This window comes from Rhinopithecus roxellana, chromosome 20, assembly GCF_007565055.1.
Source record: "Rhinopithecus roxellana isolate Shanxi Qingling chromosome 20, ASM756505v1, whole genome shotgun sequence".
NCBI lineage: Eukaryota > Metazoa > Chordata > Mammalia > Primates > Cercopithecidae > Rhinopithecus > Rhinopithecus roxellana.
Genome location: NC_044568.1, coordinates 73,994,309 through 74,010,679, shown reverse-complemented (window position 1 = coordinate 74,010,679; position 16,371 = coordinate 73,994,309). Strand labels below are relative to the sequence as shown.

The 16,371-nt window shown below is 46.2% G+C and overlaps 1 protein-coding gene across 4 annotated transcripts in view; it reads left to right on the top strand.

Moving 5' to 3' along the window:
- MYH11 (myosin heavy chain 11) overlaps nt 1-16,371 on the top strand; it is a 156,061-nt gene that overhangs the window by 55,187 nt on the left and 84,503 nt on the right. For all 4 annotated transcript variants that reach the window (XM_030925652.1, XM_030925654.1, XM_030925651.1 and 1 more), the window contains exons 4-5: nt 5,209-5,236; nt 15,014-15,116. In XM_030925652.1, the coding sequence (XP_030781512.1) occupies nt 5,209-5,236; nt 15,014-15,116 (131 nt within the window). The remainder of the gene's footprint in view (nt 1-5,208; nt 5,237-15,013; nt 15,117-16,371) is intronic.

Genomic DNA, 16,371 nt, shown 5'->3' with positions numbered 1-16,371 from the left:
GGGTTTACAGACATAAGCCACTGCGCTTGGTTCGAATTCTTCACTTTAAAATGGTTCATTTTATGTAGTGTAAATTTTACCTCAATGAAAAGAAAAAGAGAGAGAATGGATTAGGCCAGAGGAGAAGTGGTGGTGGGTGCACTGGGCAGAAGAAATCGCCTGTGCAAAGCAAGGAAGGGGCGAAACTGCTTTGTACGGAGAGCACTGCTTTTGAGTCCAACACAAGCTCAGGCTTGGGGAAGGAATCAGATAAAAAGTTCCAGGATCTTAGAGTTCCCTGTGCTCCACGTGGGTTGGCAGACAGCACCCACATGGAGTCCTTCAGCTCGTAACCAGCACCCTGCAAGCTTCCCACGCCTGGAAGCGGTGTGTTTCCGATGGGAACATCGGGCCAGAGGTCTCCCAGCAGTCCCCAGCTCGGAGCCGCGCTGGCAGCTCCCAGGCCTTCCCCTGGAGCCTGCTCCCTCTCCTGGGGGGCCTGTGAGCATCTGAGCCTATAAATCTCTCCTGCTGTGGGCCTAGGATTCACAAGACTGCTAGGAAAGACTGCCTCTCTCCCTGAAGTAGTGGATCAACATAGCCCATCTGTCTGTGCATCTCAAAATCTTTCCTTAAGATAGTGGAGGTTGTCTGCGCCAGTCCCAGGAGCTTCTCTCTGCCTGGGTTGTAATCACAGGGAACCTGGTTCTATCCTTCACCCTCTTTTAAAAACTCATTTTTTAGTACTTTGGGAGGCTGAGGTGGGCGGATCACCTGAGGTCAGGAGTTCAAGACCAGCCTGGCCAACATGGTAAAACCCCGTCTCTGCAAAAAATATAAAAATTAGCCGGGTGTGGTGGCACGCGCCTGTAGTCCCAGCTACTCGGGGGAACTGAGGTGGGAGAATTGCTTGAACCCAGGAGGCAGAGGTTGCAGTGAGCCAAGATTGAGCCACTGCACTCCAGCCTGGGTGACAGAGCGAGGCTCCATCTCAGGAAAAAAAAAAAAAAAAAAAATAAACTGGTTTCCTGTTTTGCTCTGTCCTCAAGTGAATTTTTCCCCCTGGGTGGAAGCTAAAGGCACGGATATCTGTCTGTCTCCAGAGTATAATGGAGAGATTAAAGTTTGATTGTTTTTTTCCTTTTTTTTTTTTTTTTTCTTTGAAAAAAAAAAAAACTGTCCGGGCGAGGTGGCGGGCGCCTGTAGTCCCAGCTACTCAGGAGGCTGAGGCAGGAGAATGGCGTAAACCCGGGAGGCGGAGCTTGCAGTGAGCTCCAGCCACTGCACTCCAGCCTGGGCGACAGAGCGAGACTCCGTCTCAAAAAAAATAATAATAATAATAATACAAAAATTAGCCGGGCATGCTGGCATGTGCCTGTAGTCCCAGCTACAGGGGAGGCCTTAGAGGGAGGATCACTTGAGCCTGGGAGGTTGAGGTTGCAGTGAGCTGAGATCATGCCACTGCACTCCAGCCTGGGCAACAAAGTAAGACCCCATCTCAATCAACTGATCAGTCAATAATATCGCAGTCTGAGGTTCCAAGTGAACATCTCTTTTGGGATTCACAATTCAACCCACCCCAGTGACCTTGTGTAAGTTGCCTCACTTCTGAACCTCACTTTTCTTATTTGTAAGATGGAGGCAATGCCGGTGCCCACCCCAGGGGCTGCTGAGAGAATTCAGCGGGTCGCTTCAACACAGGAGTTCCGCATACGCCCGCAGTGCAGTGAGCGCTCGGGAGATCGGAACTGCTAGTGGGATCGTAATGGAGTGGCTCTTTCTTTTCTGTCTTTTTTTAAGCTTTGTGGTCATGATGGTTTCATGAAGAACAATACTGACTCTTTTTCTATTGACCATTTTTGGTGGGATGAGGAAAAGATTATATGTGTTCACAGCACAAACATAACCAGGATAGAAGTAGAATGAGTGAAAGTAGGTCTTCCTCCTGTCCCTTTTCTCAGTCCTTTCAGGCTCAGGCCTGTTTGTTGGTTCTGTTTGTTTGTTTGTTTGTTTTTGGAGTCTTGCTCTGTCACTCAGGCTGGAGCGTAGTGGCGTGATCTTGGCTCACTGCAACCTCCCCCTCTTGGGTTTAAGCAACTCTCCTGTCTCAGCCTCCAGAGTAGCTTGGATTACAGGTGCCTGCCACTATGCCTGGCTAATTTTTGTATTTTTAGTAGAGACAGAGTTTCACCATGTTGGCCAGGCTGGTCTTGAACTCCTGACCTCAAGTGGTCCGTCTGCTTCAGCCTCCCAAAGTGCTGGGATCACAGGCGTGAGCCACTGCGCCCATCCCAGGCCCATTTTTAGAGATAGGGCCTCACTCCACTGCCCAGGCTGGAGTGCCGTGGTATAATCACAGCTCACTGCAACCTTGAACTCCTTGGCCCAAGGGATCCTACTGTCTCAGCCTCCCAAGGAACTGGGACAAGGGGTGTGTCCATCACACTTAGCTAATTTAAAAAAATTTTTTTTTTTTTTGTAGAGACTGGGTCTTGCTATGTTGTCCAGGCTGGTTTGGAACTCCTGGCCTCAAGTGATCCTCCCATCTCAGCCTCCCAAAGTGTTGAGATTACAGGCATGAACCACTGTATCCTGCCTATCTCTCTCTCTTTTTAAAACACAAAAGGTATAACACTATGCTACCTCATCTTTTTTTAGCTTAATATATTTTGGAGATTTTTCTGTGTCCATCCATAAAGCTCTGCCTGGTTCTTTTCAATGGCGGCCTATTTTATTTATGTATTTTTTTGAGACAGAGTCTTGCTCTGTTGCCCAGCCTACTGTGCAGTGGCACGATCTCGGCTCACTGCAACCTCTGCCTCCCAAGTTCAAGCAATTTTCCTGGCTCAGCCTCCTGAGTAGCTGGGATTACAAGCGTGTGCCACCACACCCAGCTAATTTTTGTTATTTTTAGTGGAGATGGGGTTTCACCATGTTAGCCAGGCTGGTCTGGAACTCCTGAACTCAGGTGATCCACCCTCCTTGACTTCCCAAAGTGCTGGGATTACAGGCATTACCACTCTGTGCCCGGCTGGCCTAATTTTAAATGAGCCATTATATAAACACACCAGAATTGAAACTTCCAGAGTTGACTAGTCTTTAGGCCTTTTGTCTTGAGGATTTTGTTCAACCAGGCCACCCAAACATCCATCTATAATCCGAGGGAAGAGAGAGAGAACTGATTGGAGTTGGGCATAGGATCTGAGGAACGTGCCCACCTCCAATCAGTTCTCTCTTCAGATTATAGATGGAAGACAGAGTTATCTCTTTCACCTTGCCTTCTTCAGTCCCATCCATCCTCCCATTCATATTCCCATCCATCCATCCATCTATCCACCCCACTCATTAGCCCACCTATCCACTCTGTCCTCCCTCCCATTCACCCAGCCATCCACTCTGTCATCCACCCACTCATCCTTCCCTCCTCCATCCACCCAGCCATACACCCACCCACCTACCTATCTACCCACCCTTCCCTCCTTTCTTCTTTCTTTCTTTCTTCCTACCTATCTATGCTTCTATCCATCCATCCTTCCTTCCTTCTTTCCATCCATCTATTCATCCATCTGCCCACCCACCCAATCATCCATTTGTCTTCCTGTCTCTCTACCTATCCATCTATCCATCCTTCCTTCCATTCACTTACCCATCCACCTGTCCTTCCATCCTCCCACCCATCTACTCATCTATCCATCCATCCATCCATCATCCATCCTCCCATCTGTCCATTCATCCATCCATCCATCCATCCATCCATCCATCCATCTTCCCACCCATCTGCCCATCCACCCACCCATCTACTCACCTACTCATCTGCCTATCCACATACCCATCCACCCTCTCATCCATCTGTCTATTCATCCATCCACCCATCCATCCATCTACCTACCCATCTACCCACCCTTCAGTTTACCCATCTACGCTTCCTTCCTTTCTTCCTTCCTTCCATCTACTCGTCTTCCCTTCCATCTACTCATCCATCCATCTATCCATCCATCCATCCATCCATCTATCTAACAAGTATAATTCAGCACCTACTATCTATCTGCCAGTACTAGAGATACAATGTTAAACCAAGCCTAGGAGACTTTTGATGAAATGAAGCTTGTGAGAGCTGTGCACTGAACTAGTAGGACTGAAGCCAGGGAGTGGATGTAAGAAATGCTTGCCACTGTGGCATTGTCTATCAGCAGATATGATGCTGGGATTTCTACATCATTAGGTGACCATTGAAAGTGTTGGTAACTGTTTTCAGATCTCTCTTTGGGAAGGAAATGGGTCTTCAGAGCCTGGCTCCACGTCAGAGGCTTCTTTAAGAGTAGAAGGTGATAGGTAATGTCTGCTTAATCATGTTTAGTTCTTTGATGACCTCTGTATCTTTTGGGTTTCTCTGGTGGTAAATAATGGAGACTGACTCTGTCATCTAGTAGAGGAAAGGGATTTGTAGGGGAGTATGGAGGAGCTCACAGATGCGGCGGGAATACTGGGAATCAGGCTAGGTATATGACAGAAACTGGGGCTGCTTGGGCCCAGGGGCAGAAAGAAAGTCTGCCTCTGGGCTCTGTCCACGTGCTGTGCTTCTCTGTCCTTGACTGAGCTTGGAGTTTTAGGCCAGAGAGTCCGACCAATGCAGCCTGGAATACAATCTTACCTCTTTGTTGAAGGTACTTACGAGGCAGTCCCAGTAAGACTGTACATGATGGCAGGGGTGATGGGGGAAACCTCAAGGACCACAGGATGCTTCTGGAAGAAGAGGAAATGGATGCTGGATTTACAAAAAAAAAAAAAACACAAATATGCACAATACTATATTACAGATGAAGGAACTGAGGCATGGAGTTTAAGAATACTTGCCCAAGGCCACAGAGCAGAGAAGTGGCTAAGTGGGACTCCAATCTGTATAGATCTAACATCCGTGTTTGGTTCCTAACCTAATCTGGGTGGGGTGGGCCTCCAGTGACACCTCCAGAACTGATGTGGCTGGATGCTAATGACTCCTGGATCAGTCAGGCTCCAGCATCTTTCTGGGGCTGCCTGTTGGACTTTGGGGCTGCCCTTTTGGCTTTAGTCTTGGCCCCTGTGGCCTGGGCAATAAGCCCAGCTGACCTGTTGTCACTTCCAGTGGGGCCGGCATGGAGGAACTTTAGAATGTCCCTGGGAGGAGCCAAGTCCAGACCCTTAGCTCAGAGCTCATTTTAATTCATGGCTCTTTTTTCTTTCTGTTTGCAGATCGGGAGGACCAGTCCATTCTATGCACGTAAGTGGAACTGCTTTATATTCTGTTTGTTTTGTTTTGTTTTCCGGAGTCGAGATCCAACCTATGAAAGAAAAGATCCATGAGTATGGATTGATTTGTTCATGGTTCCAAGTGCCTCTCTTTATACCTGGCACAGTGTAGATACTCATTAAACATTTGTGATATATGTTCTTCTGCAGAGGCAGGCAAACTTAAACTCTTAATGACACCTGGTATCATTTGGTTCCATACCTCTCTTCCTTCCAAAAAACTAGCATTTATTGAACATATACTGCGTGCCAGGACTTGAACTAAACATTTTATATGCAGAATCTAATCTAGTTGCATAACAGCCATCTGTATGAATAGGGAAGATGTTAAACTATCACTTTAATATTTCACAATTATCAAGCCACAAACACATCAGAACCATATTTGGTGGTTGGTGTCACCGTTTCTTTGAAGACCTAGGTACATAGGCAGAAGATAGTAACTCAATGTTAGAATCATTCAGAGAATTTTCACTATTGTATTTATATGCAAGTAACATATTAATATATATTGTTGATTCATGGACATTGAACTCACAGCCAGCAGCTCTGTGGCTGATGCCTGGATGAAGTTTATCTGATGTGTATTTCTTACATAATGCATATCACAACCTTATTGTGCTTGGAAACATGAGCCAACACTTGAGCACTATGCTGGGGACGTTTTAGTATGTGTGCTGCCAAAGGGAGCATATCTGAAGGGACATTTTAAACGCAAAGTAACTAAAAAAAAGCCACAAAAATACAAAAAGAGGTGGCACTAAATACGCTACAAAAAGGAGAGTTGTTTACAGTATGAGAGTTGAAACTAGAGGGTAGAGCATTCCCCTGTTCAACCTGAGCTGGGAACGTGTGCATTGGTGGAGTCGAAATTTCCATGCTCTGCACATGTTCACAAATGACCACAAAAGTGCCATGAATATTGATTTTGGGGTTACAAATAACTTTCAGCAGGTGGGTGAATTTGCAAATATGGAATATGTAAATAATGAGGATAGACTGTGTGTGTATATATATATATTTAATATATTATATATTATCTTTAATATATTTATATTCATATATATTTTTTAAGATTTGGAAGCAACTAAAGCTATAATTAACAGGGGTTATTTAAATAAAATACAGCATTTCCAGGTAGCCACTACAAAGAGTGAGGCTGATCTATTTATGCTTAGAGAGAATGCTCTTTGTAGATATACCGATGACGGGAAAACACAAGGGCAAACCAGCATATGCATAATGTAACCGTGTGCGTCTTTAAAAAGAGCAGGAATGCGTGGACATGCATATGTTTCCTATTTGCATAAAATTATCTGGAAGGTCAGTTAAAAACTAGTAATAAGAATTGCAGATGGTGATGGATGGTATGATGGCAATGAATTGTATCAAGAGAAGATTGAAACAATTCATAAGTTTGGGATTGATATAGCTAGAAAACCTGGAAACAATAAAACAAAGGCAATTATAAACTCCAGGAAAAACCAAAAGTTGGGATGGAAGGAGAAGTAATCACATTGGACTAAGGAGCCCAGCTGTGCAAGTTTGGAGTATTTATCTAACCAGAAAAACTACCTGTGATGGAATTGGCTCTGTGGGGAAAGGGAAGAGGATTAGATGGGAACTGAATTCTCATCTTCCATGGTCAGAAGTAAACATTTGATGTTTAACAATGAATAGTTTGGATCTAGAGATATAATGCTACCTAGCTATGTGGATATAAATGCTAAAACAACCTGCTGACCTGGTTTCCTAGTTTTCTGGCTTCTAGGGGTCACCTACATTCCTTGGCTCATGGTCTCTTCCTCCATCTTTAAATTCTGCAGCACAGTATCTTCAAATCTCTTTCTCTGGTCCCCCTACCTCCCTCTTATAAGGCCCAGGACCCTTGTGGCTATATTAGTCCCACCTAGATTATCCAAGACAGTCTCCTCATCTCAGGCAAACATATTCAGAGATTCTGAGGACAGGCTATGGACATTCTTGTGGGGGCTGTTTTTCAGCTGACCATGGAGGCATTTGATCCCCTAGGGGCCAAACCCATGCATAAGCCACATGTCACCTCCCCAGGAACCAAAATAGTGTTGCTCAACTGCCCTCTGTTGAGTGAATGAATTAAGTGTGGTAACAGAGGTGCAGGAACGAGTAGGACTTTCAGATGGCTTCCTAGCTGTGTGGCTATGCATGGGTCACTTAACCTCTCTGAGCTGAGCTTATGGAGAGGCTGTGAAGACGAAGAAGAGGCCACCCTGCTCTCATTTCCAGCACCCATGCCATCAGCAGTGCTGTCTAACATAACTTTGTGATGAGTTCACTTAAAATGTTCACTTAAAAGTTCACTTAATTGAGCTCTTAAAAAGTGGCAAGTGTATTACAGAACAAATTTTTAAGATTTTAGTTAATTTAGATAGTGGTTCCTAACTTGGACAGTGTGATGCTGAAATATTTCTCATCTATGTCCATTCCTCTGACTCCACCACCTCTTCGTAGTTCACGGTCCCATCACCTCTCACCAAGGCCTCTGCAGCAGTCTCTTAAGCTCCCTGCTCCCATTGCTTGCTTGCTTCCTTCCTTCCTTCCTTCAATAGGAATATTCATCCATTATTCATTGAATAAATATTCATTAGCATGCTGTCATAAAGTGTGGATTCCAGAACCTAACCCTTTGGGTTTGAATTCTGGCCCCATCATTGTCTAGTTGTATGCTCCAGGAAACAGGCCAGTTTGCTTCTCTGAGCCTCAGTTTCCCCATCTGTAAAATGGGAACAGTAAGCACCCCATTGTGTTGTTGGAAGGATTAAACGAGTCACTACATGTGAAGAACGGAGAAACAGGGCACTACCCCATGGCAAGCACTTTGTAATGATCAATTGCTATTGCAGTGAAAGTGCTCACTATTTTTTAAAAATGTTTCTTGCAATCCGGTATCCATCCTGCAGTTTATTTATTTATTTATTTTTTTGAGATGGAGTTTTGCTCTTGTTGCCCAGGCTGGAGTGCAATGGCGTGATCTTGGCTCACTGCAACCTCCACCTCCCAGGTTCAAGAGATCTCTCAGGGAGGCAGAGGCGGGAGGATAGCTTGAGCCCAGGAGTTCGAGACCTGCCTGGGTAATACAGCGAGACCCCGTTCTCCACAAAAAGGAAAAAAAAAAAAAAAAAAGACAAAAAAAAAAAAAGAAACTGGAAATTGGCTGGGTGTGGTGGCTTATGCCTGGAAACTCAGGGCCTTGAGAGGCCGAGGCAGAAGGGTTGCTTAAGGCCAGAAGTTTGAGACCAAACTGAGGAACACAGTGAGACCCCATCAGTACAACAAATTCAAAAATTAGCTAGGTGGGATGGTGCACACCTGTAGTCCCAGCTACTCAGGAGGTTGGGGAGGGAGGATCACTTGAGCTTGGGAGTTAGAGGCTAAGTGAGCTGTGATCGTACCACTGCACCTCAGTCTGGGCAACAGAGCAAGACCCAGAGAGAGAGAGAGAGAGAAAGGAAGGAAGGAAAGGAAGGGAAGGAAGAAAAGAAAGGAAGGAAAACTGAAAGCTGAATAAATGTAATTTTTAGGCCTGAGTTGTATTTTGTCTAGCATGTAATCCATCCAGTGTACTCAGTTTAATTAGAGGCCATGGGCCTGGTTGGAGAAAGAGCTGTGTAATCAAGGGGCTAAATTAAGAGGAGGAGAGTGGTGGCACATAAAATTAGAGAGAGGTAGGGGGGTGCTTTCAGGCCCTGGGGAGGAGTTTAAACTTTCGTCTAAAATGAATGACAGGCCAGGCCCGGTGGCTCATGCCTGTAATCCTAGCACTTTGGGAGGCCAAGGCAGGCTGATCGCTTGAGCTCAGGAGTTCAAGACCAGCCTGGCCAACATGGCAAAACTCCGTTTCTACAAAAAACACAAAAATTAGCTGAGCCTAATAGCATGTGCCTGTAGTCCCAGCTACTTAGGAGGGTGAGGCAGGAGGATCTCAGCTCACCATGCCTGGGAGGCAGAAATTTGGCAGTAAGCCAAGATTGCACCACTGCACTTCAGCCTGGGTGACACAGTGAGATCCCACCTCAAAAATTATATACAATAATAAAATAAATAAGTAAAATGGATGAGAATGTGCTAAGGGACTCAAGCCAGGGAAGGACAAACTTTGACCAGTGGGTCAAATCAGGCCCTTGCCTATTTGTTCTAGATAAAGTTTTATTGAAACACAGCTGCACTCACTTGTTTACATATTTGCTTTTGTGCTGCAGTGGAGAGCTGAGCTTTTACAGAAAGAGTTTGCTAACTCCTAGCTTAAACAGTGGGAAATTGTGAATATTATTTATATCTTAATGATAGGATGAATGTTGAAAATCATTATACAAACAATAGATAAGCACTACGGAAGCAGTGGTTATAAAAGTAATAATAGGTGGGCATAGTGGCTCACACCTGTAATCCCAACATTTTAGGAGGCCAAGGCAGGAGGATTGCCTGAGGCCTGGAGTTCAAGACTATCCTGGGCAACTTAGCGAGACTCCACAAAATCAAAAAATTAGCTAGGTGTAGTGGCACATGCTTGTCATCCCAGCTACTCAGGAGGCTGAGGTGGGAGGGTCACATGAACCCAGGAGTTCGAGATTGCAGTGAGTCAAAGTTGTGCCGTTGCACTCCAGCCTGAGCAACAAGCAAAACTGTCTCAAAAAACAAAAGTAATAATAACTAGCATTTTGATATACCAGGCATTGTTCTAAGCATTTTATATAAATATTCACTCGTTTAATCCTCATAAGAATCATATAAAAGGTCAGGCATGGTGGCTCATGCCTGCAGTCCCAGCACTTTGGGAGGCTGAGGCTAGAGATCACTTGAGACCAGGAGTCCGAGAACAGCTTGGGCAAAACAGCGAGACCCCTGTCTCTACAAAAAATTTAAAGATTAGCCAACTGTGGTGGTGTGCACCTGTAGTCCCAGCTACTTGGGAGGCTGGGGCAGGAATATCACTCGAGCCTAGGAATTCTCAGTTGCGGTGAGCTATGATTGCATCACTGCACTCCAACCTGGGCCACAGAGTGAGACCTTGTCTCAAAAAAAAAAAAAAAAAATCATACAAGGTAAGTGTTTTTATTATACCCATTTTATAATGGGGTAAAGAAACTGAGGTATGGAGAGGCTAAATGACTTGTCTAAGGTCACACACAGGTAACTGGCAGAGCAGGGATTTGAACTTGAGCAACCCGGCCCTGGAGCCCATTATGCTATTCTGCCAATTGATGCTGTAGGGGAGAGAGGCGTTGCTTCTGCCTGGGGTTTTGCAGGATGTGTAGGAGTTGTACAGTACAAAATGCCAGAATGCCTGGCCAGTCACATAAAGACCAGGGACTGAATAGCTGTGCGGTTCATCAGAGACAATTTGGCTTTCCTACCAATGGCAAACCACAGGCTGCAATGGACTTGGCAACATTCAACCTTGGGAGCCAGGACTAGGTACAGAATTTGTAAAATTTTGTAAAATGAAAATGCTGGCTGAGCGCAGTGGTTCACTTCTGGAATCCCAGCACTTTGGGAGGCTGAGGCGGGCAGATCACGTGAGGTCAGGAGTTCGAAGCCAGCCTCACCAACATGGTGAAATCCCATCTCTACTAAAAATACAAAAATTACCCAGGCATAGTGGCAGGCACCTGTAGTTCCAGCTACTTGGGAGGCTGAGGCAGGAGAATCACTTGAACCTAGGAGGTAGAGGTTGCAGTGAGCCAAGATCACACACTGTACTCTAGCCGGGCAATAGAGCAAGACTCAGTCTCAAAAGAAAAGAAAAGAAAATGCAGAGCCTTTATAAAGAATTATGAAGAATTTCCAGATGGCAACATTAGAGTATTAAATCAAGCACAGGGTGGTCCCTGTAAGACTGTACAGGTCCCACTGATGAAGCCAGCCTGGATGAGGGGTTAAGTGGCCATTGGGTGGTTCCTCCCAGCTGCTGGGGCTGGACTGATTAAAAGGAACTGGCATTGGGGTAATTACAAGGCCAGGAGGCCATATTTGGTCATGAGTCCGGTCCTTCTCTGGGAACAGGGAGAGGAAGAAACAAGAAAGGAGTTTAGGGTACTCAGACCAGGAAGGCATCTTCACCCCTAGAGGTGGGGGTCAGAAAAGCCAAGTTATGAATGTTTCTGGACCAACTCGGAGCATATCAACCTTCAGACGCCCATGAGCCTGGAGCTTGGGATGTTTTATTTGGCAGAACCTCCCAGGGCAATTGGTTTTTCTCAACAGAACTTGGAAACAGTGGAGCCCAGCAGCTACATGGGAAGGGGTAGAGTCCCAGAGTTTACGTCCCACTCCTCATCCCGGGCAAAGTGGAAGACCATAGCCATGGACGGGGCACGTTGATGTCTTTGGTTTTTTGTTTGTTTGTTTGTTTTTTGAGATGGAGTCTCATTCTTTTGCCCAGGCTGGAGTGCAGTGGCACAATCTCAGCTCACTGTAACCTCCGCCTCCTGGGTTTAAGCGATTCTCCTGCCTCAGCCCCCTCCCTCCACCAAGTAGCTGGGATTACAGGCGCACACCAGTACGTCCAGCTAATTTTTGTATTTTTAGTAGAGACAGGGTTTCACCATGTTGGCCAGGCTGGTCTTGAACTCCTGACCTCAAGTGATCCACCTGCCTCGGCCTCCCAAAGTGCTGGGATGACAGGCGTGAGCCACCGCACCCGGTGATGTCTTTGTTGTAAAAGGGAGGAGGTGAGGGAGGTTCAAGGCCAGGGTGGAAAGGAAGGAATTGTTGTGGGAAAGAGAAGGGAGCACCAGCAGTCTAGGAACACTGGTCTGTCGGCATGAAGAGTGTGTTTCACACGTGTTGTTTGTGCACACTGCTGTCCTGATTCTTGTCTTGGATCTGAATAGGTTCATGACCACCTACGCAAGTGATTTCCTACATCCAAAAGTTTCTCTACTTTCTCTTGCTTGAATCAGAATCCATCCCCTTCACTTTAGAATGAAGTCTAGCAAAGTTCTGACGTCAGTCTGATTGAAGTAATTCATACTTAGGTGTGAATGACTGAGTGGCTTGATTTGTTGGTTAGGGCAAGTAAAGACTGCTGGAATATATGGCAGAACTCCAATGGAGTGGTGCTGGGACTTCACTCTGTCTTTTCTCTTTGCTGATTTGTTAAAATAAAAGGGTAGGGGGCAGAACATGGGCCCTGGTGTCAAGTGGACCTAAGTTCAAATCCTGATTCTCCTCCATTTCCTATCTGTGTGAAAGCAAGAGCAATTGTGGGCTGGAGCAATTTACTTCAACCTCTCTCTGCCTCATTTTCCCCAGGTGGGTGATGGGGATAATTAATAACTCTCTCATTAGATTGCTGGGTAGAATAAATGAAAAGATTTGTGAGCCCAAAGCCTAGTACTGTGTAGGCCTTCAATAAACATTAATTCCCCTTCCCCTGCCCTTCTTCTGGCCTTGGAAAGCAAGTCCTTAGAGGGTTGGGCCTGTGTCATGGAACACCTTGGTGAAATGTAGGAAAAGGAATTCTGATTGCATTAGAATCAGAGACCTGACTTTCCATTCTGACTGTATCCCTTCTTTGCTGTGTGACCTAGGGAAAATTGCTTACCGACTCTGTGCAAGACTCCTCCTTCTATAACAACATGGAGGCAGGAAGAGGATAAAGGAAATAATTCATGTAGAGCAATTAGCAAGGGACCCTTCCCTCTTTGTCATTGGGATACCCCCAATGACAAATGCCAATTCTTCTCTCTCTTAAGAGATGGGATCTTTCTATGTTGCCCAGGCTTCTTTCAAACTCCTGGCCTCAAGTGATCCTCCCAACTCAGCCTCCTGAGTAGCTGCGATTATAAACGTGGCCAATTCTCTGCTGCACCCGGCCATTTCTCCTCTTTTACACACACACACACACACACACACACATTCTGGTCTTAGTTTCCCCTTCTGGGGATATAGGGTAATACCTTCATGGTTCCCATTTCATAAACTGCCTCTGAGGCCATGTGAAACAATGTGGCCCCTGGGAAGGAAGGCCTCTAGGAAGGGAAGGGACCGCACAAAGACACTGCAAGATGTTCCATCATTCTTGGCCATTAGACACTTGATTTCTGGACAGTGGGACCTGTAGGATTAGGCCCAGCAACTTGGGCCACTTTTTTTTTCTTTCCCCCTTTCTTTTTTCTTTTCTTCTATTTCTTTTTTAAGCCATGAGCCAAGTTATTAATGGGCCCTTGGCAGAGAAAATTAATTTCTTTACTTCCTAATTAGGAAGAAGAGCAGAGACTGTACTAGCTGTGGTGGCACTGGTTCAGCACAGAGAACCGTGGGCCGACCTTGGGGTGAACAAATTCTTTTCCCAACTTAAAAAAAAATCTCTCTTATATTTTAGAGTATTAAGTGAACTCAGAAAGTCAGAGAGATGAGGCAAAGAAAGGAAACACAAAAAACAAAAGGAAACTGAAAAAATAGGAGAAGATGATAAACAAGTGAAGTTTTGGTGAAGGCACTGTCCTTATCTTTGACTAGGAATGGTGGGACATAGAGACGGTATCTAGATGGAGCCATTCCATTGTGATGATTTCTGATGGCCAAAACAGGCAGCTAGTTCATGAAGGCCATCTTGGTAAAAAAAAAAAAAAAAAAAAACTACCTTCATATTCCAGGAGTACATACTTTTTTGAGAAGACAAACCATGTCATACTGATCTAAACATATCAGTCATTTACACTTTATCGTGAATTACTTCAACTGGGCTTATCCTTAGATACTTGACTGAGATCATCAGCTAGCCTCCTGAAACATGGGGTGGGATTCCTCAGAAGATAAAGGGACTTGCCTCTGCTCAGTGATCAATGGGATAACCAGTTTTTTGGTAAATTTTTCTTTCCATAAGGGAGCTTCTTAAACTTTAGGTCCTGGTACTCCAGAGGCACTTAAGTCCTTTCTTGAAGGCTGCCTTGTGCCTGGTCTTTCCATTTCTAGCAATGCTAATGATGTCTTAAAAGTAGACAATTCCAAATAAACCTGTTTGGACCCTTGTAGGAAAACTAAGGTTTTCTTTTTCACCCTATTTTTTAAAAGATGAGGTCTTGCTCTGTCACCCAGGCTGGAGTCCAGTGGTGTGATCATGGCTCACTGCAGCCTCAAACTCCTGGGCTCAAGCCATCCTCCCACCTCAGCCTCCTGAGTAGCTGGGACTACAGGCATGCACCACCATGCCTGGTTAATTTTTCTTATTTTTTATAGAGTCAGGGTTTTACTGTATTGCTCACGCTGGTCTTGAACTCCTGGACTTGAGTGATCCTCCTGCCTCAACTTCCCCAATAGCTGGGACTACAGGCATGTGCCACCATGCCTGGCTAATTTTTAAATTTTTTTGTAGAGGCATTGTCTCTCTGTGTTGCTGAGGCTGGTCTCAGACTCCTGGGCTCAAATGATCCTCCTACCTCAGCCTCCCGAAGTACTGGGATCACAGGCATGAGCCGCCACCACGCCCAGCCCACCTTTTCACTCTTTGTATCTGAATTCTTTTGTACGTCCTCTTGGAAGGAATAGATCGGGCATTGGACCTAGGTTGGGGACCCAGTTCAGCTCACTACCAGAGATGTGACCTTGGGCAAGTTACTTCCCCTCTGGGAGCCTCCGTTTCGCCCTCTGGGAAATGGTGGTGATCGTCATTATCGTCCTGCCTGGCTCATGGAGCTGCGGAAAGGTCACCATGGAACGTGTGCATAGATGATGTCCACTGGGTCACTGTTCCTGTGTCTTTCAGAGGTGAGTCCGGAGCTGGGAAAACCGAAAACACCAAGAAGGTCATTCAGTACCTGGCCGTGGTGGCCTCCTCCCACAAGGGCAAGAAAGACACAAGTATCACGGTGAGTGGCAGTTCCCAGTCAGAGGCCATGATTTAGCCAACCGGTCTCCAGCTTGCAGCGCAACCGAGATACAAACAGAACATCGCTGCAAGAACTCAGGCCCTGTCTGACTACCCCTCCCCTGAAGACTCAAAGAGAGACCATCTTTTTGGCGAGCAGGCCTGTTGAGTATGGGTGATTTCTTGGTTCAGCTGGAAGTGTCCCTCCAGAAGGGGGCCCGTTTTGTGAAATGAGAATAAGTCCTTTCCTTCCGCAGTGAGATCTTCCTTCATGTCGGGGCTTCTCAGTGGTGGCACTGATGGCATTTTGGACCAGATAACTCTTTCTTGGAGGGACTTCCCCGTGCCTCGTACAATATTTCATGACATCCCTGGCCTCGACCCACTAGATGCTGATAGCCCCCTTCCCTCCAGTTGTGACAACCAAAAATATCTGTAGACTTGTCAGATGTCCCCTGGGGTGGGACAGTTGCCCTAGATTGAGAAGCACTCCTTTCAGTGAATCTCTGTAAAGTCCCAGGGGTTAAGGTACCTTTTGGGTTCCCTGATTCCTCCACGTGTCCCCCATCCCTGGGATGGAGATGCTGGTATCACTTGGCCCATGGGCTTCACTGCAATGCCATTCAGTAACTGTGGATGGAGCACCTACTGTGTGCCAGGCACCACTTGGGGTGGGGACCTGGGGATAAGTCTGAGAGATGCTGTTATTCTCTTCTGCGAGCTTCTGGACCTGTGGAAGAGCACGTAGTTGTCACATAATCCCAGAAATAAACAGATGATGACACAGTATGACTAATGATGACACAGTATGACTAATGATGACACAGTATGACTAAGAGCTTGGGAGGAAAAGAAGAGGAGGTTTCTAGGGTCACCCCCTCTAGGGCCCATCCTTTTCTTCCTCCTCGTGTGTCAGCCCCACCCCATCTGTCCCACAGGAGGGGGCACGCGGTGGGGCCGCCAGGACTGGCCAGCACCTCCGTCTGCAGGTTCGCAGGCAGAAAGATGGTAGGATGGAGATCTGACTACGGTGTGGGGGTGTCTCCAGTGTTCGCCATTCCGGGTGTCGCTTTAGGCCCTCAGAGGGGACTCGGGAGCAGCCACCATGGTCGGGTTGTCTAGAGGCCCTTGGAGATCTGGAATGGGTGCTGGTTGTGGCTTTGGAGAACTTTCCTTCTCCGAACAAATGCAGGAAACTCAAGATTCAGCATCCTAGAGTTGTCTCTGGCAAGTTGGTTTCTAGCCATAGTGAGTTG